This window comes from Streptopelia decaocto (assembly GCF_964273445.1).
Source record: "Streptopelia decaocto genome assembly, chromosome: 5".
NCBI classification, from domain to species: domain Eukaryota; kingdom Metazoa; phylum Chordata; class Aves; order Columbiformes; family Columbidae; genus Streptopelia; species Streptopelia decaocto.
In genome coordinates, this window is record NC_138659.1 from 69,555,337 (window position 1) to 69,582,145 (window position 26,809).

A 26,809-nucleotide genomic window follows, 5' to 3' on the forward strand; every position below is an offset into this window, starting at 1 on the left:
GCACAGCATCTAAAATGTAGCCATACCCAGACACTCCTGTAACTCACACTTAATCCTTTCTCGGTGCAAGACAGATTTGTCCAGTGTGAACACATATTGCTCTAAACTTTGATGCCTGGAATTTAAGCAGGGAGTTATATGAACTAAAAGCGATAATGCAATTTCATGTCCAGCATTTGGGTTGCAAGAAAAAGTAATTGTTTTATCAGAGAAAGTGTTACACGTAAGCTCGATGGGGAGGGTGACAAGATATACCAAGGAAAGTGAGAAAAACCAAGGGAAGAGCTTTTGGCATCAGTGCCAACTTAGGGAGCACGTTTTATAGCACAGTGCAGCAAACAGCGTAACAATATATGAAGGCTTGATTCAAACTTGAACATCACATTAATGCTTACAGGGTGCTTTTCCGAGTCAAAAAATATATTAAAATAGTTTTAGTTTTGTTTTGTTTTTTTCCTAAATTAAGTGTTGTCAGACACACATGCTGGAGAAGGGGCAGGCTCAAACAGGTCATCTCTCCTGGGTGTCCTGGCAGCCCCAGGGATGCTTTGGCATTACTCTGCACCTGGGGACAGCATGTACACAACTGGCAAAAAATGGACGTAATGTTCATCTCAGACCACAGAGGTGATTGTGATCCAGGAGCTGTTCACCACTTGAACAGCCAGAATACAGAAGCTATGAAACCCCAGAAGCTCAACGCTTTCTAATGTTAAGCTTAAAAACCTCGAGTAGTTTCACGGTCCAACAACTTACAAACCATGCGAGATGTTTATATGAACTAAAAGCTCTTCAGAAAGTATGGAGAAAAAGCAAACATCCAAAACAGTGCTTTTCTCAACTGGGATTTCCTCCTAACTTCTTTTTCTTGGATGAAATCTCCCCTTCAGTGGGGAAATCATGCTTGAGGAGTCATGAGGAATTTAATTTTTTTCTCACTGGTTTCCTACTTCCATCCCTTTTTCCAAACAGTTGATGTCTGGAGTGTCATATTTAAATCTCCTCTTTAGCTGACTGTGTCTGGGAAGCAGGGAGTTCAGCCAGACCGTTGGAATAATGGATGGCTCTAGTATCGGCGGCCTCATGTAGCAGAACTATGTAATCCCATTAAAAACGACTCTCTATTCAGTTCTGGGGCCTTATCCCCATCATTGTCACTGTGGGCACAGCATCTTTCAGTTGCTGAGGAGTAAATGACTGAATACTTTTCGTATGTGCGAGTGGGTTTATTAGCTAGCAACTGGGTAACTCCAAGGGATTCTCAGATTTTCAAGGGTGTTTTGGTGTTTCAGAAAGAAAAGGTTTCCTGTGAGATTTGCATCCTTAAACTACTGAGGCATTTGTGAGAGCACCTCTCAGGTTCCCTCCAGCAGTGAGGTCACCTTTGGAGCCACATGTCCCCGTGTCAGCATCCTCCACCAGCCCCTGGACCATGGACATCATGCTCATCTTCAGCCTGTGTTTTCTGTGCATTTGCTGCATTCTGCACTTGCAGGGAAAGTAATAGGGGAAAAATCATTCAAGTCTATACAAATTCACCATCAAAGACGTCTGTGGTGGCTACAGGCCAAAGCTATTTGCTATAAACTGGAAGAGCCTCCAAGCTAGATAAACAGAAGGGTATTTCCTCGGGACAGGAAGGAAACGACTTGACTTTGTCGTACCTCCACCTTCCCACAAGCTCTGACAGTCTAATTGGTTTTCTTATCCAGACGGAAGCGCTGGAAATCCTGATTATCCATTGTTCCCATTTCGTGCATTCAGCATCTACCGTCTCGTCTCTGCCTTTCAGCTCTTCCTCCTCCGGAGGAGCCAGCAGGATACAGATTACAGCATGATTATATTCCCCTCTAACCTGCATTTTAGGCAGCTATCAGTGTCAATCCAACTATTTATGCCATTGTAATCCTATATGAAGCGAGGCACTCAAATGTTATGTCTGAGAGGATGTAACATAGCTGGAATACATGAGTGCCTGTGTAAAAGAGACGAGTCTACTCCTCACGTATCTTCCTATCTCACCCCCTCTATCTGCCTGAAAAAAGTAAACTAGTCAAACCTGCCTTAATTTGCAGGTTTCACACTTGATTCTTCCTGTAGCTCATTACACAGTAATCCTGTCATATTTACAAGCTAATAACACATCTTAAATGCTCAACTATGTGGTTGCATAGTAAGAAAGAACCTGATGGCTACAGTAGGTCAGAGCAAGGTCCCTCCAGCTCAGCACCTTGGCCCTGGCCAACAGCAGATACTTAGTGGTAAGATATAAGAACACGACAAATACACCTCAGTTTGTACCCCCAGCTCTGACAACATGAGCACTGGAGACATCTTTGGATTTGACAGCCCTGGAGAGGCTCCCCCAGGTCCCCTCCTCAAATTGGCTCATCTTTTTTGTCTCTACATTGACACCCACCTGTGGCACTGAGCTCCATGGCTTCATTAGGTGGGGAACAAAAAAGTACTTTCCTCTGCTCTAAAGTTTCATTTGATGTCTCCTAATTTTGGGGTTATGAAAAATATTCAGTAATTGTCCCCTCTTCAGAATGACATTCAACCTCATTTTATCATACCCTTTTCTCCGCCATCTCCTTTCAAAAGTGATAAATCCTAGTCTATTTTCTCTCCTTGGATAAAAGCTGTTCCATACCTTTGATCATGATTTTTGCCCTTCTCTGTATCTTTTCTGGATATAATGCTTCTTTTTTCTGAAACGGGGATGAGAAAACAAGAACTGCATGCACAATTCAAGATGTGAGTGCACTATGGATTTATAGTGGTAATGAAGGTTTTTGTTCTATCCTCTATTTTTGTCTCAGTAATTCCTATGATCCTCTTTGCTTCTGTGACTACCGCTGAGCACTCAGGCTTCAGAGCACGCTGAAATGTGGAACCTATTCTTTATGAAGAGTTTCATGTCTTTTAATGAACTGCCCTAATCTGGGGGAAAAGACACAGTCCCTGCCTATCCACGCCTGGAACAATGCCCGAGGTGTCTGTGTAGTAGGAGTGGGAGGATATTAGTGCTCTGAGATTTCGGTGAGCTAACAGCTTGCACTTCCTTTCATTAGATGTTTTTCAGGCACTTAAACTTTAGTCCCATGCAACAGCTGTCTGAGGTAGGTAAGAATCATTTAATGAATTTCACAGACAGAGAAAAAGAGACAGAGACATTTGTCCAATTCACTCAGAAACTGTCACAAAGCCAGGAACAGACTGAGAACGAGACCCGTCTTTCCTTCCACCGGCTGCTGCAAGCGAAACTGCGGCCCCAGGGACTGTCCTCACCCAGGGCTCCCCGGCCACACCATGGCTCATGTCCTCACCCCTGCAGCTTGCGGCTTTTAGCATGCCGTGGAAAAACAAGAATCCCTACTCCAGCAAGCTGGTGGTCAAGTACACCATCCCACCCTATGCATAATACCAGGAAAGTTGCCATGAAGTAGCTTTGAACTGTCCTAATTCCCATTGTATTGTTTCGGCCTGGATCAAGTGCAGTAAATCACAGATTCATTGAATGGTTTGGGTTTGAAAGGACCTTTAAAAGCTGCCTCGTCCAACCTCCCTGCAATGAGCAGGGACATCTTCAACTAGATCTTTCCACCCAAATTCTCAAGGGACACACTGCCACAATGATGTTTTGGTGGCAGAGGTACACGGTGACATGTGGGCCTGATTCTGGGAGATGTTTAGTGCTTTCAGAACCTCATTGCAGCTGCTTGGGATTTCACACCACTTGGCCTTTTATCCCTAACCAGTTTTAAAGAGAGGGTCTGGATGGTTCAAGGAGCTGATAGTGCATTATGAAGCCTTTCAAATACACACACGGCTGGCTTAGATCAGGAACAGGTAATGCCTGGAAGTTATTACTATTGGCTATCAGGCTGTGAAATGAATTTTTTGAAGTAAGTCAACAAGCACCCTTATCACAAAATGTTATCACTCATGGGCAATCCTTTAACCAACCTCAGCAGTGAATGCAGCAGCTAAATGGACATGGGTATTGAGATGTATCCTCAGTTTCTCCTGCTGGAGCACAACATGCATTGGCAGGGAAACTTACGAAAAATCGTATTGAAAAAGATGCTGCTATGCTTCTCCTATGGGGAAAGAGTCTAATATTGTCAGCTTGCACATTGGGGATTTATCTGCAGTAGTGCCAGATGAGCGAAAAATGTCACTGCCAACATATGTTGCCTTGACATACCCGACTACCTAAAACTAAGAAACAACTCTGTGAACTCAACAATTGTAAAAAGAGCACATTAGAAGAGAGAAAATGCATTTCATGTGGAGAAGAGTAACTTCTCTTGAGAGTTCTTCATTTGTTAGGTAGCTCTGGAACAAGACGTTGGTGCAGACTGTCTCACACAGTGCAGATTTTCCCGGTGGACCTCGCAGCATTGCAATCCCTTTCACTAAGCTGTGCTTAAAATACCAAGAGCGCTGCGTTATATTTTTACAGACTGTGAGAACGACTGGTGAATGCAGACCGCCACGGTCCACGCAAGGGCTTAATTATAGTAAACTTGTGGAAGATGCCAGATACATATAAACGACCAATAAAACCCCCCCTCTCTGTGTGGGAATGAGCCACAGGAATCCCATCCACCCCAGCAAACGGGTCCCTCACACAGGGAGAGGGGTCCTAGTAACACACTGTTTGCTCTTTCTGCTGCTGTCTGCTCCCAAAGCTCCATTAGAAAAGCCTTGGTAATACCACTGTTGCACAAAATGCTAAATCAAGGGAAAAAGAGTCCAGCTACTCATGCTGTTTGTAGATAAATTAAACAAACCCAGAAAAGGTTGAGACAGCTGGAAATTTGACAGGAAAACTGGGTTTTCCAGGGAGAACGCTAGAGCCAATTTACAGTTAATTACTGTGATTTGGAACAGCTCTGTGAGTAAATACCAGTCTCTGATTGTCCAAGTAAGGAAGATAATTGTTTCCTGAACTGTGTCCATTGTGTATTTAAAATGCTGTCAGCCTGTTCGTTTCTCAAACTCAGAAGAGATTTGGTTTTCGACAATGTGAATCTGCTACTCTTCTGTTAACAAGTAGCTAAAACCTGAATGCTGAACATCATACCTGCCGTGAACATAATTACTGAGCTCCACAGCCACAAAGCAAACTCTCCTAACGAAGAGGCCGCAGGACAGCGCATGAGTTTGCAGCTGCAAAGCAGGACTGGAGGGTCTCCGGGCACTGCCAGCCCAAAAATGTGCCAAGCACCACGCTGCCACAGAAGGGTACAGACAAAGATGGGCAGCAAGACAGAAATAACATCATGGAAAACCCCAAAACTGCATTTTCTTTTTTTTCAAAGAGGGAAAATGCTTTTAGAGATTGCATCAACAGTTCAAAACCAGGTATCAGTACATTCATTATAAAGCAAAACAACAATTCAACAGATACCAGAATGGTTCCTTTAGGAGCTCACGTGTTACTGAACTCTTGGCTCACCTGAGTCCAGAGCAGGTACTGAGACTGACCGAGGAGCCGGGGAACCCTCGCACGGCGCCGTGGTAATAACAGTGATCCTGATGGCAAAAAAGAGAAAACGTTTCAGTAGTCACAAATGCTCTTTGCTCTCCAGTTTTCTCATAGTTTTCCATGCCCTTTATTTCAAAGTGATCATCAATTTCAGGCTACGGCATTCAGAACCACACTGAGAGCACCTTTCCTACCCCGTATTTAACAGTGCAAATGGTTCCTGAGTGGAAAACTTGGGTGTTTTTTAAACCCCCAAATGCTGGAGCATTTTTGTTTTGTTTTGTCTATTTTTTAAAGAGGCTCAATGGTGTTAAACTGCATGACTGACCACCTTTTTCTGTGTTATTTTATTTGAAGCTAGCATTTAGGATATTTTACAAAATTAGATGAACAAATCAACCGACACATTTTACTACTCTCCATAAACAGATATTTTTATTTAAGGTCATTTACATCTATGTATGTCTATAGGAGAAATTATAGCTATATATTAACGAGATGTATAAAAAACCCAATCCCAACCCTATGGTTTGAAAAAAAAATACAGACCAAATGAAGGGGAAGGGAAACAGGTTGGAAAGGAAACCTTTTATTGAATTACCCAACTGAGCTGTATGTTATTAAGAACAACCAAGAATAAGAGGGTCTTCTTTTTTGAGAGGCAACAATCCAATTTCATTTTGTGGCTGGGTTATTGTATTTCCTTAATAATCCACTGCTTGGAAAAGCCACCCACAACAGAGATACATTCTCAGCGCATACACGTATCTGTCTGGAATCAAGGTCAATTTTATTGTTGACTAAAGGTTGTATTACATTCCAATTATGTGACTGGCTGGAAAGCAATGGTTGTGTCACATCCAGCATTTCTTTTCTCATGGCTCCTTTGAAGCCACCCTGAAACTGGAAACACTGCTGTTAAAGGTTCCTATCGTAGTAGTGCGAAGGGAAATTATCGCTCAGGCTTTAACCTGAGAGTCATCTCACTGGGCCTTTTTATCACTTGGTTCATTCATATCCATCTAGCTGCATTAATTAACATTTTCAGGCTTGGGGCAGCATGGCTTTCACTTACAAAGCCTCACTGAGCAGGCTTCTAAAGACCACCTTGATTTTCTTAAAGAAAGCAACAGCCATAAAAATGCTGAGCAACACGGAATAATTCAGATATTAATTTTCTGCAAATAAGGTGGTACCATGGGAAACATCTGTTTAGGGCATTTGTGTTTCCAACACGAGTAACTGAACACAGAACAGCAACTTCTGATGTTCTAAATACAAATCTCAAGAGCTTTTCTTGAAGAAAGAAATGACAGAAACGGGGCAGTGATGTTTTACTCTTGGGTATTTTTATCATCAATACTCATACATTAGCAAGGATACAGCCTCAGCAGAAAGGAGGAAGGACATACACTGAGCTTTCTGGGGATGATTGCTTCAGTCACAACAGACATCAAAGTTTTCAGGGTGAGTGTACTATTTCATCTTATTTTAATATTATCAGTTACATGTGTCTAGTTGATAAGACAGAAGAAAAAATGCCCCCCCCCTCAGCACTGACTCTCATACAGTGACCCTGAAACAGTCTGAAATAAAAAGTAAAGTAGCGTTATTCTCATAACTTAAAGAATAAGGTAGAGGTGCAGTTCAGAGCTCTTAAGAAGCCAGTTTTTGGGGTTGAGCATCACTAGTGCTAAGCGGAGACCCCATTGAAACAGGGAGGGCAGCTGATATCTCATCCCACACAGGCTGCTGCTCCACTCTGGTTGTCTTTATCAAACGTGAATTATGGCAAATGTCCTGATCTTCTTTCACTCTCCACGTACAACTTGTCATTTTATTAACTTTGAGCTCCTTGTTGTGGCCCATTTCACAATTTCTCTGAGGTCCACATGCTATATGATGCCAAAAAATGCAAACTTACCAGACCGTGGCCTGCAACTGGACTGGTAGAAAATTGATTTCTAGCTCAGTAACTCCACTGAACTGCAGGATATTTTTTCCCTCCTATTGAATCTTTTTACCCCTATAAACTAGTATATAAAATGGATGATCCCCTAAAAACAAATAATCATCATGGCTGATTTGTCAGACTTAAAACAGTACTCTACCCGTACTTGAGATCACTGAATAAATACCAGCTTCTGACAACTGCCATTTTGTCAAGTGCTATAAACCAGAAAAAGAACCTGGACACTGACTTGTGCACTAGAGAAACTCCCCAGTGACAGCTCCACAGCCCTGACTGGCTCGGACCCCCAGGCAGAAGCTGACTAAGCAACTTTTCAATGGGAATCTGGATTTGGTTTCAACTACAGACTATATGGATGTTTTAGGCACCAATATGCACTGTTGGTATTAATCATGACTTACTGCCATTCTGAAAAAGACTTTTTCTTAGTAAGGAAACACCTGGCTACCATTAGCTGGACACATATTCATGTTAATGTAGGTTAATCTGTCAGTTCTGTGCTTCATTTCTTTCCTTTTACTTCCTTGAGGAATCTACACAGTCCTTCTAAAACAAATGACTACTTTCTAGTAAGCTGATTTTGAAGAAGACAGGAGCAACCAGCAAAAATGCAGACATGGAAAGGTTTCAAAATGATAGCTGTACCTGGGAGGTCTGGGGCTATAATGAAGATGCTGTTGCAGAAGAAAGAAAGATGTTATGCATAGAAATAAAGCCTTTCACTGATCCCAGCAATGCCCATTATGGATGGGAACACTACGATGCCTCTTCTGACAGCATCAATAAATAAGTAACGTAACACAACAAATACTTTATAGGGCTTCAGCAGATAAAAAATAAATTTTGTAATTAAATAGCTTGCTCCATCGCTCCTAATTAAGGCATTTATACTGTCAGAGGACAAAAATATTACTGCCTTAAAGTATTTTAACTACTGATTTCAATATGGATCATATTAGTCATATATTTATGTATATATATATCTAGACACACACACACACAAATATACACATATATACATAAAGTATATCCACAACAATCTTATGGTCTGGTTTAAAACAAAACCCAATCAAGCAAGCCCCTCTCCCAAAGCCCATTGGTTTCCCCAATGCGGAATGACACCCAAACCTTCACAATCCCTGATGTGGGTTTCTGCACTATAGAAATCAGATATCTGGGGCTTTCTTCCTACCTGAACCAGGACTTTCCTCCATAACTCATCAACAATGGCTGCGCTTATTATAAAATTTTAATGGGCATATTTCCAAGAAGCTGAATAAATCTTACAGATTTTAAAAGACACCTAGTTAAAACCCCACAGCTTTCCTTTAATGTCTCTCTCTAAAGATTCATGTGTAGGATCACAGTAGTCAAAAAGGTAACTGAAGGCAACAATAAAAAAAGATCACACATCGAGCTGTTTCATCCCCTGGCTCAGATCCCGGCAGAGAACACTTTGGGTTTTAATGACGCAGCATCATCTACCCACGAAACGCCAACCTTACCTTGTAATTGCGGGTGAGCACCACGTTAGTGCCATCTTTCAAATAATGCGTTTCTGTGAAGCCGCTGGCTAACAGGCCCCTGAAAAAAAAACACAGCACATGTCATATTATGGCCACATCACCTTGACTTTGTCCTTTAGTGGTTCTATTTGAGACAGCGATCAAAGCCAAGCATTAATGACACAGCGACTACCAGGGCTGTGTGTGAAATAAGGAAAAATGGAACTCCGAATGCTGAAGCTGCAGTGCATGAACAATTCCTTCGTTAATTGTGGAAAGACTACAAGTTTCCAGCCTGCTTTTTCTTCCAAATGAGGACTGTGAGCCAGCACATCTCAGTATTGAATCTTCCATGTAATTTTCAACACATTTTGTGTTAAATCTGAATTCTAGACATTTGGAGTATTGTTAAATAATGGTGGTTTGTGAAAAAGGAAAATCTTTTCCCTCTGAGCCTTGTTTTACTGGATGTGTTGTATTCATCATCAAGTGACCACCCAAATGAAACAAACTTCTTCCACTGACACTCAAGGAAAAACACTACAGGACTGGATTTATTCTGATCATCTGAAAAGGATATTCACAAATGGAAACCCAATGACTTGAAATTATCTATCAGGAGACGGTGAAAAGACCATGACCACGATGAGACATTTTGTTCTCATTCTCCCCACACTTCCCCTCCTGCCTTTAGCAATGATCTAAAAAATTGTGACTTGCAGTTACCATCTTCTGGACTCTGGAGAGAGGGGCATGTGTGTGACATCCAGGAAAACTTTGCTTTTTTGCAGTAAACTTATGGAACACAGAACATCACCTTTTTTTTTAAGTCTTGTTATTGATCTGTTTTTCAACTCCTTATCTAAAGAGCAGGAAGGCCAGAAGGAAGAAAACATCTTCACATTTAGTCCTAACACAGGCACTAATCTAGGCACCTCACCACAAACATCGACATTTGGACAAACACTCCAGTGAAATGCAAAAGCACAATATTAAGGAAACCCAGATAAGTGCCACCATCACCTTCTGAAAACTGGAGAGTGGACTACTGAAAAATCTTTGGCACAGAGTTTCACAATATTCTGTTCCACTTCAAAGAAGTGTTTCTCCCTTGGCTTGTTCATTTGAACAAACCAGGCCCCTTCTTTTATTTAAAGCTGATTAATGCTAAACACTTGCATACATACTAGTGTGAACTAGTACACAGTCTCAGTATGCCTTTCTTGCACTTTGTATAAACGTTAAAACAAAGATTTTAATTGCTGATTTATTTGCATTGCATTAATATCCAATGACTCAGTCAGGATCAGGACCTGGTTGTGCTAGAACTACACAAACACTTCTTAGAGAGAAAACCTATCTTGAAAAGCTTGTATCTTACAGTAGAAGAAAAAGAAAAACAACACTGAATTGAATAATTTTTTTAAAAAAAAAGAAAAAAATCAAAAAGAAAATTAAAAAAAGAGAAGGAAATGGCATCATAAAAAGATAAAGATAGTAATGACCCAACACAATGAGTATTCAAGTACAGATTATCATTCTACATTTTTCAGTTTGCGGTAAATATCAGCATATCAATAGATACCGAATGTTATAATACAGCAGCACTTGGTGCGTTATAGAGGAACTGCTCTGGGTCTCGGCCAAGCACCACACCTAGAGCAGGATTTGATTTCCTAACCCAGCATCTCGCTTTCATTTAGATGTCCATACATTCAACAATGGGCTCCACAGGGACTCCTCGGATGGCACCTGACACCCACGTTCATCTCACCCCTTGTGCCTGCAGCCTCTGGCGGACCTGCCTGAAACAAAATATGCTGTATCTGTGTTTCCTACTGTGTCAATTATCACAAAGAGCAGCTGCTTTCTTCATTATCATTATTATTTATATAACACCACTGCTATGTCTTGCAGTTAGCAGGCATTCTTTACCTTTGCAAAGGCAAAAGGTAAGATCCCATCACTGTCGAACCCAGCAGAGTTCTGCTGTGCACATTTTGGAAATGGGATTTCATACAGGATAGCAGATCGATTTTTATTTAATGGGACAAAACACAGGCACTGACAGAGTAACACATGTAGCAGAGAGGCAAAGCGATAGAGCAATATACTGGCTTTGTGCTCTGCTATTTTCACAGTGTTTGACAGCAATGATGATAGAGGTGACCCTTTTGCTTCTGTTCGTTCTACCCTCAGGCACAGATTTAGAAAATATTTCATGGATTTCTAGATTTTAACACCAGAAGGGAGCGCTGTGATGAGCAGTCTGACCTGCTGCATTACATACGCCATCTGACTTGAATTAATCTTCTGGTACAATGTTATGCAACCAGATCCATTTTCTTATTGCATAGAGCCCTTGTCTAGATCTCCCATGATGAAGCAGCTACCACAAGCGTGATAAGTTTTTAACAGTTAATTAAGTTCAATATAAAACACTGCACTTGTGTCTAGGGTGACTGTGTCAATGTTCAGCTTACAACCACTGGATCTCATTCCTGTACATCAAGGCTTCTTTTTCATATGAGTCTTTCATGATCAGTTCTGCTTACTACAGTGAGGAAATACCGCAGATAAACAAATTCCTGGTGTAGCTGTCGGGCATGTTTCATCAGGATGAAGGTTTGCTGATGAAAATACCAGCTGAACATAAGAATTCCCAGTGTGAGTAGTAAAAGAATGGCAAGAGCACCAAGATGATGGAGGCCCACTGTTGGACGAATCTAATGAAGTAAAAAGCATGTCCCGATGTAGAAGCCAAAGCAGGATTTCAAATCATGGAAATTTCATGCACCACTGAAGGACCTTTTTAAGAAAATGAGAAAGTTTTTCAGGAGTCTGCACTAACACTCCTTCGGTTTAGTAACCAAGACCTCATTCCTGAGACATCTGTTCTCCTGCCGCATGTGGCACCAATCCTGATTTGAGAACAAGGCAGAGGAAAGGGCTGGAGAACCTGGGGACCTCAACAAGACACATCACCAGGGAGTCCAAGCATTTCTGGCACAGAAAGAAGCTGTAATCTACACTTTCAAAATGTCTAATATCTTAAAAGCTGTGTAGCCGAACGAGCACGCAGCATCAGTGTCCAGGGACAGCAAGTCATGTAAAGGCTTTTCTTAAAAGGTTACGGAAACTAAGTGTAATAAGCATTCAAATTCCACAACTCAGTGTACACCCCTTCACTTTCCAATTACGGCAATATTGTTTAACATACCAAACAATGAATTCAACATATGTATCTATCAGGTAATTTAATTACCCACCCCCCTGCCTTCCAAAGATATGCAATGTAATGGATTGATTTACATTTCTGTTTTTGACCCACAGTAAAGGAGATTAATAGAGGAAAGTAAATTAATTTAGATGGCAAACTACTTAACCTAATTGGATCAATGTAATTCTGAAAGAGCAGGGATCAAAATAACATTAATATATCATAGTGCAATTCATCACCACGTCTGGAGTTTCAAATGCTCAGCAGTACCAGATGATTACCAGTTTTTTGCACTGCATGAAAAGGAAACAAATGCTATCAAGAACTGCATCAACTGCTGGATACGATTAGAAAAAAAAGAGTAGAAGCAACGCCACACATTTCTCATTTGTTCTCCAGAGATGTAGAAGCACATTTCTTCAGTTCAACTAGATTTGTACTTAGCCACTATGCTTGTCCACATCATGGATTTTTTCAGTTCCCAGACCCAAATTAATAAGTAGAAGCTTTGATGGCCCAGAAGGACAAGTTTTATCCCCCTGATCTATGACAGATGCAGCAGAGGCTCCTTCATCCTCTGTACATCAGCAGCAAGCTCACCTAGCAGATCTGCCGAAACATTTTCAGGTATCAAGCAGCTTCCACCAACCTAAGCCTCGGGAAGTATGATGAACGTTATTTAAACTTCTAACCCTCACGTTCTCCAATGTGAAGTCTTAGGTGGTTTGTTTGGGGAGGGGAAAAATGTCTTCTATTAAACACACCAGATTTTTTACTCAATCCATTTAGTGACAGGAATGGTAATTTAACACAGTGCCTCTCACTTGCAAATGAGAAAAATCACTCTCTGCTCTCCAGGCTCCAATATATTATTTTGAAAGGTTATAATGATATTTCATCACCCAGGGAGAGTCAGAAAGATGGAGTCGCAGAAGTCAGACATGGAGAAAATCTAGTGGATCATGTAGACGGCCCCCCTGGAAGCCAAGTATGCTCTACATCAAATTAGGTTCTGTCTCATGGAGCTTCAAATATCAGAAGCAATGCTGATCCCATCACTTGCAGAGGGAGATTACTCTGTGTTCCAACAGATGTTACTGTCATTATGCATTTCCTGATATTAAGTCTTCCCTAGTTTCACTTCTTTACCTAGCTGAAACAACTGCTTTTCCTTCTTGGTACATGCATCGTTTAGATAGGTGCAGGTTATTACCAAATTCTCCCTTAATCACCCATGTGCCAAGTAGAACATACCAGGCTATAAAAAAATGATAAGTCAGGAAAAATCTAAGTATCGTCACAGAAGGAACAGACAGCAGGGTTTCCCTTGGTGATCCAGGAGAAACCAGCAGACAAAAGCCTAAGGAGAAAATCTCTTACTAACAGCACACGGCCTTGTTTTTTGATCCGTCTCTTAGGATGAAACTTCTTTGATTGCCCTCCCTGTTCCAGGTCATCACCCTGCAATACAGATGCAAGGAGGAAGACAGCAACATTATTATCCATCAAAATGGATCTACAAGTCTTTTAAAGTTGCTCTGTGAGACTGAAAACATTCAACAGCACTGCTTTAAAGCCAAACAATACCACAGTCTGGTGCATGTCTCTTCCACATCCTGGGTGGTGTGCGGCTCTCACACATCTCAGAAGGACTCTGCTTTGCTCTGGCATGACATGGAGCATAAAACTTGACCTTTGCTTCAGCAAGGAATCAGGGTCGGCTGAAGAGACCCAAGGATTTACAGTAACAAATCCCCGCTTCTGCCAGGACTAATTGTCAGTGCTTGTGAAAGAGCAAGGAACTGGGATTCTTCTCTTGGGCAGAGGCTCGGTGGCATACAGCCCAAGCCAGGGATGGTGTCATTTGCCTACTGCCATCAAGCATTAACCAGCACTTCAAGATGGGGTAAAGTAATGCAGGAACCGGACACTTAGCTAAAATCCCATGCCCGAAATAGAAACACCATAGGCAATTTCTAAAAGCAGCTGTGTTTACTTTTGAATCTCATGGAGGTGTAAAGCAGCCTCAGATCTGAACTAGAGCTTCGTCAACTTCGATTCAGAAGCCTGACATGCCTAAGGATGAATCTTGGATATTCTACATTTAAACTGCAAGACTGACAACACTGAGATGTATGATCTGTGTTTCTGCAACTCCTCATCCTGTGGAAAGGTTTGAAAATGCAGCCCCTAACTGTCCCCTTAAATCTGGTTTCAAATATGACCATACATGGCCATCTCTGTTTTGGGGTTCAACACCACAGCAATGCACCCTTGGTTAGAAGGCTTCGCAGGGATGTTTTAAATTATACAGAGAAGGTGGCTGTGAACCTACTGAGCTTCAGAGAGGAACATACACTTTTCCTACTCTTAAGTTTGCTTTTCTGCTTACCTTTGGTTTTGACTCACATCTCAGTATAGTTACAGTAGTTCAAGAACTGATGATTTAGGAAAAACAGAAAAAAGTCCTCCTAAACGATGAAAGTCAGCTGCTCTCCTCACTCTGCGGGAGCCCCGTCGCTAACAAGCCCCTGGCAGCGCAGGGCTGACTCAGACCTGACTCCGGTGCTTCCCATCCCAGCAATGCTGCCTGCAGCGCAGACATCGACCTTTGCTGATACCTGCTACTCTTCCTCCTCCTTCCCAATGAGAAAGTGCCTGTTTTCTCCCCCATTCAAGTATTGCCTCACTTCGTTTCACAAGTTCTTATTAAAAGCCCGCCAGCTCTGCACTGCAAACCTGGCCTACAAATGGAGGAGGTGAGGAGTGAAACATATAGGCAGTTACAAAAATGTCATCTAAACCTCAGCCTCCTGACACCAGCACACTCCATTAATTCTTAAGCACCTCAATTCAGGTCATTTTGACCTTTATACTGGCATTAGCTGTTATTTCTTCAATTGTTGTATTTCTTCACAGGTGTATCCGTAGGAACCAAGAAGTCTGTGAAGCCTGACGCTGCTGCAGCAGTGCAGGCACCTCCTCATACACACAAAGGCGATATTCACAGAGGCGTTTTTCAATTCTCCTTTCTCATTACAATGTAACGAATGAGTGAAGCACGGGTAATGAGTTTCCCATGCACAGGCGTCTAACATCATCCTATTCATAAAACCACCACATATTCTTTAAACACGCCACTTTCTTTCCCCTTGTTTAATTATCTTAAGTGATTTGAAATGATTTTGGACGTTTTCCCACTGAATGTCTCCACTTCATAATATCCTATCTGCCACTCTCCAGTGTGCTGCCATAGAGGGACTGCAATGTCATAATTGAAGAACCTGAGAGACTGAAATTCGCAGAGCCTTATTAGCACAACAATTCCGAGTAAAAGGGGAGCAGAATAAAACTATAATAGCTAGGAAACCAACCAAGCATCCAAAGTTTCAATATTAACTCGAGGGTAGTAGCCTCCAACCTATTTCACATAGTCTGCAGATAGACAATTTGAGTTGATCATACGCTACATTTGAAAAATATGGCTCTGTACTCCTAGCCAGTTCTTTTGATGTGGAAATTCATATAATCCTGAGTCTACTGGAGTCCGTGTTAACACCCCGCTCCCATCCCCTCGCAGGAGCGGAACAGTATCTGGCACCGAGAGAGGAAATTTTCATAAACACATGCTACAATATTAAAAGCTCTGAGTTGTCCCTGGACAGTGTGTTGGAACACATCGATAGCTGCTCTCTGCTGTGCTGGGGACAGGGAGACAAGAGGGACAAGCACAGCTTTTAAAGCCCACCAGCTTCTGTCTTCAGAGGAGTCACCGCGTGAGGCTGCAGCATATAGAAAACCAAAGAGCAGCCTAAGCAAACAAATCTGAACAACCTAGGGAGAAAACCACCTCCCTAGCTGGCAATCACTGAGTGATTGAGAGCTTATTGTTTCCTGACTGCTTGGAAAATAAACCTTAAACCTCACCTACCCAAACTTGAATAGAAAAAGACTGAAATTAAATCAAGCACGCCAGCAGGCTCCCATGCTGGTCCAGGCTCTTGATGCACACCCTGTGTCCATCGCTCCTTGTAATGTTTGTGGCAAACATTTATTTGCTAAAAACTGCAGCATTTATTATATAGTTCTAATTCCAAAATGTTACTGAAGAGACTACTGCTAACCAGTGATGCAGTGACATGTTCTCCCTTGGAAGAAGATAAATAACATTGCTTTCCAACAAGGCAAACAGGTAAAACCAAATTCTTTCCCTAAAATGGCTTAAGATTGGCCAAAACTCTCAGGGTAGTGGTAACAAGACAACAGGTACCCTGCACCTCAGATGGTCATTAAGGGAAGAAGCAACTCACACCGCATATGTTGGGAAACGAGGAACACCAGCAAGGCTCAGTCTTTGCAAGAGAGCTTGAGGAAACATCAAATTCTGCAGCAGCAGAGGGGACGGTACCAGTGCTGTGAGCTTCAACTAAATCTGCTCATCTTGCGCACACCAAAAGCCAAAGCCAAACTGGCTTCCCAGCATCCCGCCCATGTCAAACTCAAAGATCTGAGTTTGTTTTTCACCGGCCAACTCCAATCTACCAGAGCAGCATCTGACAGTTTGCAGGATCTCTCTCACAGAATTGTCCTAGCAGAGCTCCTTGCGAGGAATATTTTACATTACCTCCTTGAGCGACCCTGTCTAGTGGAATAATAGAAATCCTGTTCTCGGTTCAGCTGGGCAGTATGCCATGAAAAGCAAACACCTTCAGTAAAAGCTCCAGAATAACACTAGGCACAAACTGTTGTCAGCTACGGATAGATGACAGCACTTATTTGGTAACTGATTTTTGATGGAAAAATACAATTCTGTACATTTAGGCAAACTATGCAGGCTGTCCACTTCAGAAATACTTTACTGCATGAGCTACATTAAGTACTTTTAACTCCAAATAACAGAAATGGCTGTGAAACCCTGAAGCAACGTGCCAAAAGTTAAAGCATTATGCTGGAAACAACCACTCAACTATTACACCTCTGTATCTATGGTACAGATCAAAAGTAATGTGCGTTGCTACACCGCAGGATGAACCTGCACAGATTTACACAACTCAGTATTCTGAACTGGCTTTGGCTACAGACTAATACGGCTCTGAAACCTCTGGCTCCCGTTCCATGGGTCTGTTCCTCGGATGACAATATTGTGGCTTCTTATGAAATGCATACTGGCTATCGTTATGCTGCCACTAAAACTTGTACATGATAATCTAAGGGCTTTCTTTTTTAATATTCTGATCTTGCACGCAGAACACAGCACTAGAGTTACAGATTTAGGCAACACAGCATGATAAAATCATGGCTCAAAACAGCCACTAGAAAACATGGAGACGTTTCAGAAGCGACAAAGTACGTATATCACAAGTGGCAGACATAATATTTTAATGCATTCTTTTCTAACATCACAGTACTGCCTTTCATAAACTAAATTCTTTATAGTCCCTGTAACTTCTAGGCTGGCATATTTTCATTAAATAGTAACTTCGGAGATACTGGGCTGGGAAGCTGTCAAAGTCTATTTGAAATGTTTCATTCAATTAAATATGTCATGCGTAGCTGAGTAAAATTATGCCGCTGAACAGATGTCATTGGGCAAACTGTCTAACTGTACTTTCATCTGAACATTTCCAGACTAGTGCAGAATTCTATTTAAAACATCCAAGAAAACTAGTCCTAACATGGAAAATTCATAAACATAGAAATTTAAGCAACTCCAATGAAAAAACAGAACTTATTAAAATGTAGCTAACAAAATGTAAATAGTACTGTGGGATTGCAAAAGGTTCTATCCAAGCACCTGCAATACTTCTAGAAAAACAGGATCGTACATTAATGAAAAGCACTCTAACCAGCAATCACATCCTTTCTGTTATCTTATTCTTGCTTTTGAGTATGTGCCTGTAGGTTTGCATTTTTAATTTAAATGAAGTTGTCTTGCCATTTCTGCCAGTTTGTTGAAACATAAAATAGTATTTTTTTTTTTACTAAACCCGTAATTTTTTCCTTGCCACAAGTACGAGCCATTTGCTCTAAGTAGGCCGATCTCGTATTTCACTCGCAGAACACCACTTTTACAGATATTCCTTCATTCTGCCCTACACCTCACTGCCTTTCTCACTAACCTTTTACAATTCTGGATGAAGAGGGCAGAGATGTGTAAGGGTATTTCTGTGCAAAATCCATGTTTAAGTTGCACGCCTACAAATCCAGTGTGCATGCTCATTTAAAACCAAGTAGGTGCCAAAGCCATAAGACTGCCTGAAGATTGTCAGACCAAAGGTCCACCCAGTGCTATATTCTGTCTCAAACGGTGTCCAGTATTAGGGAGATAACTTGTGAAGAGGGCAAGCATGCTACATTTCCCTGAAATGCTGCTCCAGTTCTGCCTCCAAATCCTTGACAAGCCAGCAACAAATGTGGAGTGGAGACTGGGGAGACTAAATGAGAACTCACAAGGCTGTTCTTACTCTCCCAGACATCTTTTCTTTCCAGTTAAAGCAGTGACTTCCACAAAGATCAATTAATGCTGATGGCAGCAATGACAGCGTGGTGTGCTGGGCAGTCTGCTCCCATGGAATCGATGGCTACAGCTTTGAGGTGCCCAGCGCAATTTTCCTGGGACAGAAAAGCCACCAGTAAGACACCCACTCTCTCAGCAACCTGTATTTTGTGTTTGCAGGCTGACTACGAATGCTCGTGTGGTTTTCAAGTGTGCAAAGGCTCTTACCAGAGAAAGCAAAGCTGCATAAGAACAGACTCCTATTAACGCTCCTCTGGTCCGATAAACCCACCATCGCTCACAATTGCAGTTCAAAGCCAGCAGGCTGATCCCGCACCGGATCAGGGAATCCCAGACACTGCAGCAGCTGGTGGCACATGGCACTTCAGGTGACTTGGGGAACCCTGGAGTGATTTTTCAAGTAATATTAAACTATACTCTCAGAGGATGACGGCTCATTTCCAGCTAAGTCTGCTTCAATGTATAACTTGAAATTGGGATGGGGTGATTTGGGTGTTTGCACAACAAAAGCATGGGCCTGAGGTAGCAAGAGAGCAAGTTTATAGGGTGGAGGCATGTGAGAGAAAGGATGTGATTTAAAATATTCCTTCTTCCTTTCCTCTTTCTTACCCATTAGTTTCCTACATTCCCTGCATTTTACATTAGCCATTCTTCATCCTCTTTCCATTCCCTCTCCTTTTCCACACATTATTCCTCCATAGCCCTCCTTTCATCACCTCCTACATGTCTATGTTTACCATTAAACTGTTAAACAGGAGATATATTTTTCTTAGTAAGCAAGATGCAAAAAAGCAACACAACCACACTGGTGCTTCTCTTAAACAAGCCTCAAATCTGGGGGTACCACACCACAGTGTATGAGGCTGGGGGAGCCTGAGGATCCCTCCTCCCTTATCCAGCAGCCAGTCTGTGCTCAGAAACACAAAGAAAAACCCCACAGCATCAGCTGCTCCTGCTTTTATTTAGGAAGTGGTCAGTGTCAGAAAGAGAGCCTGACTTCTTGCTACACAAAGGGCTTGTGCTGGCCCAGGGCTCCAAACTTGCTTCTCCGTCACTCTGAGGGCATTTCATTGCACTGAAGTCACTGAGGATACTCTGGTAAAGAGCTCGGAGGAGAGAACGATCAGACACCGCCTTTTAGCAGTTAAGACACAAAATTATAATTTTCTTTTCAATTCAAGGAAGTAATTAGTTTATAATAACATTTAACATTTCGTTGCTGACAGAGATATGACACTTATCTTACATAAGTCATTTTAATTATTCCTACTAACTAAGACCTCAAAAATATTGTGTAGTCTAAGCTAACAAAGCCTTGCCAGATATTTTTGGTTCTACTGTCATTTGAAAAATGGATGCCTAGAGCATCAGCACTTGTCAAGCTCATTATAGATTTCATCCAAATCACTACAGATAATTAAAAGTATGCTTCATTTTTACTGTAATGCCCCCCACCCCCACCCCCGCAACACTGTGAAGTAATGCTGTTGTTGCTGAGGGTTTTAGGAATTAATGTAGACTTATCTGCCAGAAAATAAAGTTCCACAGGACTATATACAAATTGTTCATAGATACAGACAAGAGTCAAGCACACAGAAATTCTATGTGCATACACACACACTTTGGAGCCCTATATGCATTTGCACATACATAAAACAGACTTAAAAGTCAATGGTTATTTCAGAAACACAGCTTCAGGCACTTGGGTAACCATCCCCTGAAAAATCAGTCTTCTCTAAGGCACTTGGTCAAATTGGACACACAAAATCCCTTTAGAAAATGTTTGTCATACTTACATTTGTTACCTATATGAAATATATGCACCTGATGTCCCATCGTCTTACACCGCACAGAATTATTCAGAAGTAAATGAAGCATATGTACACTACTACTGCAGACAGGAGTGGAGAAATCCTGGCAGCTATTGCTTATTTTGTGTAGGTGTCATTAACTTGGAAGATGCCCAGAGCAAAGAAACAAATCTTTTGAGAAAGTGTTGCACAGGATTCTGGAGAGCCCGCCTTCCTGAGCTAGGGTTTAAGTGATGTAAAACCCGCTAGGAGACTTCTGAGCTAACTCAGGTTCCTCTGCATTGGGAAATATGTCATTCACCCATAAAAAGCTGGATTTCTGTACAAATGTAGGGTATGCACTTCCACACAGTTTAAATATTTTTTCTACTATTCACAGATCAGGCTGTGTCTGTCATACCGGGAACTGCTATGATAATTTTTAATAATGTTTATATAAAACATACGTATTTTTTTACAGTTTGTGAATTTGAAATAATTACTACAACACCATGTTTGACTAGTGTAAGTATAATACATTGCACCTAGAAAGCGGCATCATTCTAGGATCCTTAACAGTGCTTCCATTAAATAACATCATGTATGATGAATTTTCCTTGGCACACCTTTATCACCAAATGCTTTATGTTCTTACATGACTTTCCAGGTTACTTTGAAACTAAAATTACCCATAAATAGCAATGGCATTAAAATGCAATTACAGATACATGCCTTTTTAATGCCTCTATTATAATCCACATTCTGGTAAATCAAAGAGAGACTCTTTAATGACACAGGCACAGAAGAAACTCTAATGATTTAGCAGTAACATCCATATAAAGCAGTGCTAGCAAGGGGCTGGTGAGGTAGTTTCATACTAAGATAAGAAAGAGGAAAAAAATATAATGAGCAGAACCTGACATAAAGATTATTAAACAGATCCATATTTTATAAAGGCCATTTTATCCAAGACAGTTTAGGTTTCCTCCCACTCATAGCACGAATTCACAGTGAATAAACTCTTGACTCATGAGAATATCTCACATGCGGATTTGGATTTTATGTAAATTATTTACGTATGTTTCAGAAAGTTTGGGCAGTGATGTAGAAATGTTCCCCTGCCTATACATATCAGTCAAAAAAACAGCGCTCATCACCTAGGAATTCATGAGGGTACAAGTTTTGCCAACAGGCTTAAGAGTAGACTGTGGCATGGAAAAGATGAGACTATATTAATCAGCCTATCCTTTAAATTTGCCTCCTCGAAGGCTGTGCCAAAAGGAAAATCTTGCAACCTTCACATCCGGAATATCAAAAAGAAGGTTAATTACACAAAAGGATTGGTTTGGTTTGTTTGTTTTTTTTTTTGCTTTATCTCCTGGTTATTTCCAAACCACTCAGAATTACCTTTATTTTATCTGAGTTACACTCAAGCCAGGACATGCTCCTCCACGTTTAAGTGTTGGATAGTTTCCAATAAGGCAAGAGATTGTTTTTAACAACAGACAACAACAAAAGCCCTAGATTAAGTCCCTCCAAAAAAGTTCGCCAAAGGAGAACTGCTGAGACACTACAAGAGGCTGGAGGTAATCAATGTGGAATTGCTCATTGCATTGCAAACACACACACAAAAAATCTGTTTGCTTTCTCACACATAGTTGAACTATTACTCTTTAAATTTATGTCCAAAAAAATACATATGATATTTTATTGTTGACTGCCCTACCTAAAAGAAATGGTGGTTTTTTAATTTAAGCTCGGCTCTGCCATTAGGTCAACACTTATAGGGAAATCGGGCGGCTGTTTTACTCGATGAGACATGTTACACCGCACTGCGCTGTAGGAATTACATACAACGCTTCCATAGCAAAAAGCAGGAGATAAAATTTTATCTGAAGGTGTGCAGGAGAATTTCTACCACTGGTGTCTGTCTGCTACCCAGAGCCAGACAAGCTTACAATGGCACTGTTGACAAAGGTTAGAGAGAAAGCACGCGTTAACAGAAGAGATGCCAGGTTGTCAGGGAGATCTAGATAATACCCAACAAAAAAGCTCTAACCCAGCTCAGTTAGGTGAGGGAACAGAAGACACAATCAGAGCTTTTAACAAAATAGCAGAGAATTCAACCATTTGGGAAATGTGTCATGGGATACTGAGCCTTTCCCCTCCAGACTTCTGGTTTTAATTAGATCCTTGTCCAAAATAATGGAAAGGTTTTTCGCAACTGATGGCTGATGTGTGGATTGCAAAAAATGAGCTGGTCTGAGATGAGACAGTGATATCATAGTACAATACACTCCATCTCACCACGTTCCCCTTTCCCCCCTCAATTCTGCCAACTCTCTTCTCTTTTGTTATCAGTCTGAGCAGGAAGGAGATACCACATAAATTCCCAACTATTCTCTCAGTATTAGGAGACGGGAGGCAGAGCACGACTGAGGCAGACGAAGCAGGCAGGGTATGAGCAGGGTGCAGTAAAACTGGCTTCCACATTCTGCACGCCAAGCTCATCAATTCCAGGGATGTTAGTGCAGCATCTCAGGCAGCTAACTAAGACAATACATGGAACAAAGGAAAAACAGCAATAAAGACAAACAACTAGAAAATCAGAGCAAGAAACGCTAGAAATGTAGAATTTTTCCTCAATAGTTGTAGGCATTTTCCAGGTGTCAGTAATGCTTTGAGACATCCTTCTACTGCTTTCAATGCTGTTCTTTCCCATCTCCTATACTTAATTACATTTTCAGTGCATTCACATTTTGGCCTAACTTTCCATACAGGAGAAAGGCCCTTTGTTTCAGTAACAGACCACCTGTGTCCTGCCATGGCTTTCAGGTAGGGCAGAAGTTTTTATGATAACCATTGTTATCATAGCCCCAACATTGTTAGATACCATTAAGGAAAAACCTCTACCTGATTTTGCCCTTTAAGGCCAATCTGCTTGCTCCTGGATTCCCCCTCGGTCTGCTCCCGGTTGTCATGTTCCAGAGAGGACTAATATCCCAGCTGGGCTTCAGAAAGTACAATGGCAGTGACCTGAGATGTGCTGTTTCCCCGTATCATAGCACACCAAGAGGGATGAGCATTGGACTGCAGCCCATGATACTTGTTTTTTTTTCAGCATTGAGAGCTATGAGGAAGTTTTCTTTGGAAAATGGAGCAGCAGTTCATTTCTTTACCTTAATCTAACAGAAACATTTAAAGAGTGCATCAAATTATGAACATGTACCTATTTGGTTTCATAAGCATATTCTGGAGATACCTAGAAAGAGCACAGGAAGCAATATTTCACAAATACTAGCACAAATCAGCAGACTCTCATTATCTCCTACTGAGCTCTGGTGATTCATATCAGCTGAAAGAGATACGACAACAAAAAACAGAATTCCAAACAGACTAGATCATTCAATTAAAATAAGGTAGCAAAGGGAAGAGGCTGAGTTTTGAACTCAATGCAAGACAGTAATTGTGGCTTACGAAAGAAGAAAAAAACCATCACAGCCCTGGAATTCCAGAAATCTGCTCTCCTAAGAGGAAATTTTCCTTATCCTTTCTGATGGATGGGAGGCTCAAAGTACAGTGTCACTGAAACAGGAAAGTAACTGCAGCTCCAGAGACCCAAATCTGCCAAGATACAGAGAGTGCTGCCAAAAAGGCATTTTAAACTTTAACAAGACCTGACCAGAGACTATTTGGCCTGTCTCAGTTTCCTGATGGTTAAAAGCTGGAAAGGTACGAGAACCTCAGCAAAAATACCTGGAAGGCCTAGGTGGCAGAAAAATACTCTGTCTGGAAGAGAGAGGACACAGGAGCATCACTTTTCAGTGAGGCTTCACTGCTGGGCTGTTTGCTGTTATCTACAGAGCTTTAAATATATTGTCTATTTGAAAGCTTTTCTAAAACTGGCTTGATAACACAACATATCAGCTTGGCCTGTGATTCTGCACCTCAACAAACAAAAGGGAAAGCCTCCCCTGCTTCCCAAAATGCCACTCCACTTCTCACTAAGCTTACTTTTGTTTCTATGTCTTCATACTTTTTTTTTTTTGCTTTGATGGTCTAGAAGCTAAAAAAGTCTTACGACGTTTCAAGATGCAAATGGTTCCAGTATGAATGCAATGACCAACCACCCTACAAACAGATCAGCAAGAAAATGTGGATGTTTTTTGTATGTTTGTTTGTATTTGAAGAATCCCTGTTGCCAACTGCAGTTGGTTGCTGTCAGAGAGCATCACCACTAACAAGATCTCTAGAAACACAAGGCGAACACGATCCTGAAGTTTCTAATACTCCAGATCAGTAGAAAGCTTGAGGACAGTGATATCGTGCTGCCAACAGCTGTCGTAAATAGGATGGTTTCATCTTGTCGTTGGCCTAACAACTGTCTTTTCCTTTTCTACTTCATGCTTCAGCATATCTTCAGCTGTCATAACACATATGTCAAGCAATATTACCCTCCCGACAACATCAGTTCAGATTACTTCCCAGAATATTCCTCTTCTGGCCTCTCAAAGCCATGAGTCTATTTTCCCAACTCCAGTCAGTGCAACAGTAGAACTAATTCACTCTGTATCAGTGTATCTTTTCCATAAAGTAACAAATTCAAGATGTCAAAGATTAATCCGAAAGGCAAACTCATGTAAAATTGCTAAATCACAGCACTCATGTGCTGAGTTGCTATGGGAAAATTCCCAGCTGAAGGAAGAAAGCCTTCTGCTTACAGAATCAATGCCAAGGCAATGGAAAGACGTGTTCTGCAGTCACACTGACCAACGGACTGTGGCTTTTGCCCACCAGCAACATTAAGAACGTGCAATGCTCTTTTTAAGATTTGCTACTTCCTAATAATTATCTGCTCCTGGAATCTCAGATTTGAAGAACAGTCTACAGAGAAATCCTCAAGAAAGCGATGCCTTTCCAGTCGTGTAATTTAAAAACATCTACCAAAAAACGCCAATATCCAAACGACTAAAGGGAACTGTCATTCCAAGGGCTGCAAATTCAGAAAAAAGCTGCCATATGTAATGAACACATTACAAGTCATGCTGCATTCACTGATGCAGCTCTCGGTGGACTGTTTATGGGTTTTTTTTCCCCTGCGCAAACATCACTGTTTAGGAGTCCTGCTCTTTCATGAAGATACAGCTCTTGTTGTAGCAGAGCCATGAACCCACCGTGTATTTATTGTGAAGTGTCAGCTGTGGTAGCAGTGAAGAGGAAAGGCTGACAAATCCTCCTTCTCGCTGTACGTCTCTATGTTAAAAAAGCAGGTGTGCCATAGCGTGACTATCTGCCACAGAGAAATTATTTCCTCATTATAATGTACTAGCTGCTCCGTACAGCTGATTTCACACTTGGTTGGTGTAGATGATGCTACAGGTTGTACAGTCACTTTCTGACACACAAGATAAAAACCCGTCTGCTGGAGTCAAACCCCAAGCTGTCTTCATCATGGCCAGTATTTCACTCAAATCATTACAGGCAGTATGGTTTATCTGTAGGTACAAGACAGGAGTAAGCCAGCAGACAGCATTCAATCTAAAACAGACATCCAGAAACATATCAGATAATACACAGAAGAGCTAAATTGTGTCTGTACAGAGGTAGACATGCATCAAGTACCCCAACTCAGAACCGCAGCCAAGCAAATGAAGTCTAGTCTATTTAAATTGCAGTGAAGAGTATTTTCAAGTTTTCCCTTTTGCCTTTATTCGCCTGCCAATTGTGTGTGGGGGGGTACAATTTCATTTTCCTGTTTTGAAAAACATCTCCTCCTCTTCCCAATGGGTAAAGCCTACCAAAACTAAATAGGAAACTGCAGAATTATGGCTAGGATCCAGCTGAGATTTCAGCACCCATGTAAGTAAAAACACATGCTCATTTCCAGCTCTCTTCAGAGAAATCTTTAAGCACATGGCTAAAGCTTTTAATGTGGGGTTTTTCTGAAACTGATAGAAGTAAATGTTAAGTAACCAACCAAGTTTTTCAGAAGAGAAGCAGCACTCAAGTGTGGAGGTCTTAACAGGGACTTGCACAGCATACAAGCCTAGCTCTGCTCAGAGCACCTTCTGTGAGGATGATTCTGTATCAAGAAAGCCAACATGAAGCAAACAGGAAGAAAAAGCATTGTACTTCATGTCCTTTGTGCACAGTAACTGTTGAAAACATCCAGACAGAAATATGACTCCTAACTGTGACCTATTTAACAAAGAAAGTCACCCCTAAGGTCACAAAGAACAACAGGCCTAGCGCTCAGCGTACCTACGAAATGGGAGAGCGCGATTCTGACCGCAGCGGCTTCTAGCCAG

General features: G+C 41.4%; 1 protein-coding gene across 1 annotated transcript in view; it reads right to left on the reverse strand.

Annotated features, from left to right (window-relative positions):
* ADAM12 (ADAM metallopeptidase domain 12) overlaps positions 1-26,809 on the reverse strand; it is a 168,024-nt gene that overhangs the window by 61,485 nt on the left and 79,730 nt on the right. The window contains exons 4-5 of the mRNA XM_082053564.1: positions 8,975-9,053; positions 5,468-5,544 (exon numbers count right to left, since the gene is read on the reverse strand). Of these exons, the coding sequence (XP_081909690.1) occupies positions 5,468-5,544; positions 8,975-9,053 (156 nt within the window). The remainder of the gene's footprint in view (positions 1-5,467; positions 5,545-8,974; positions 9,054-26,809) is intronic.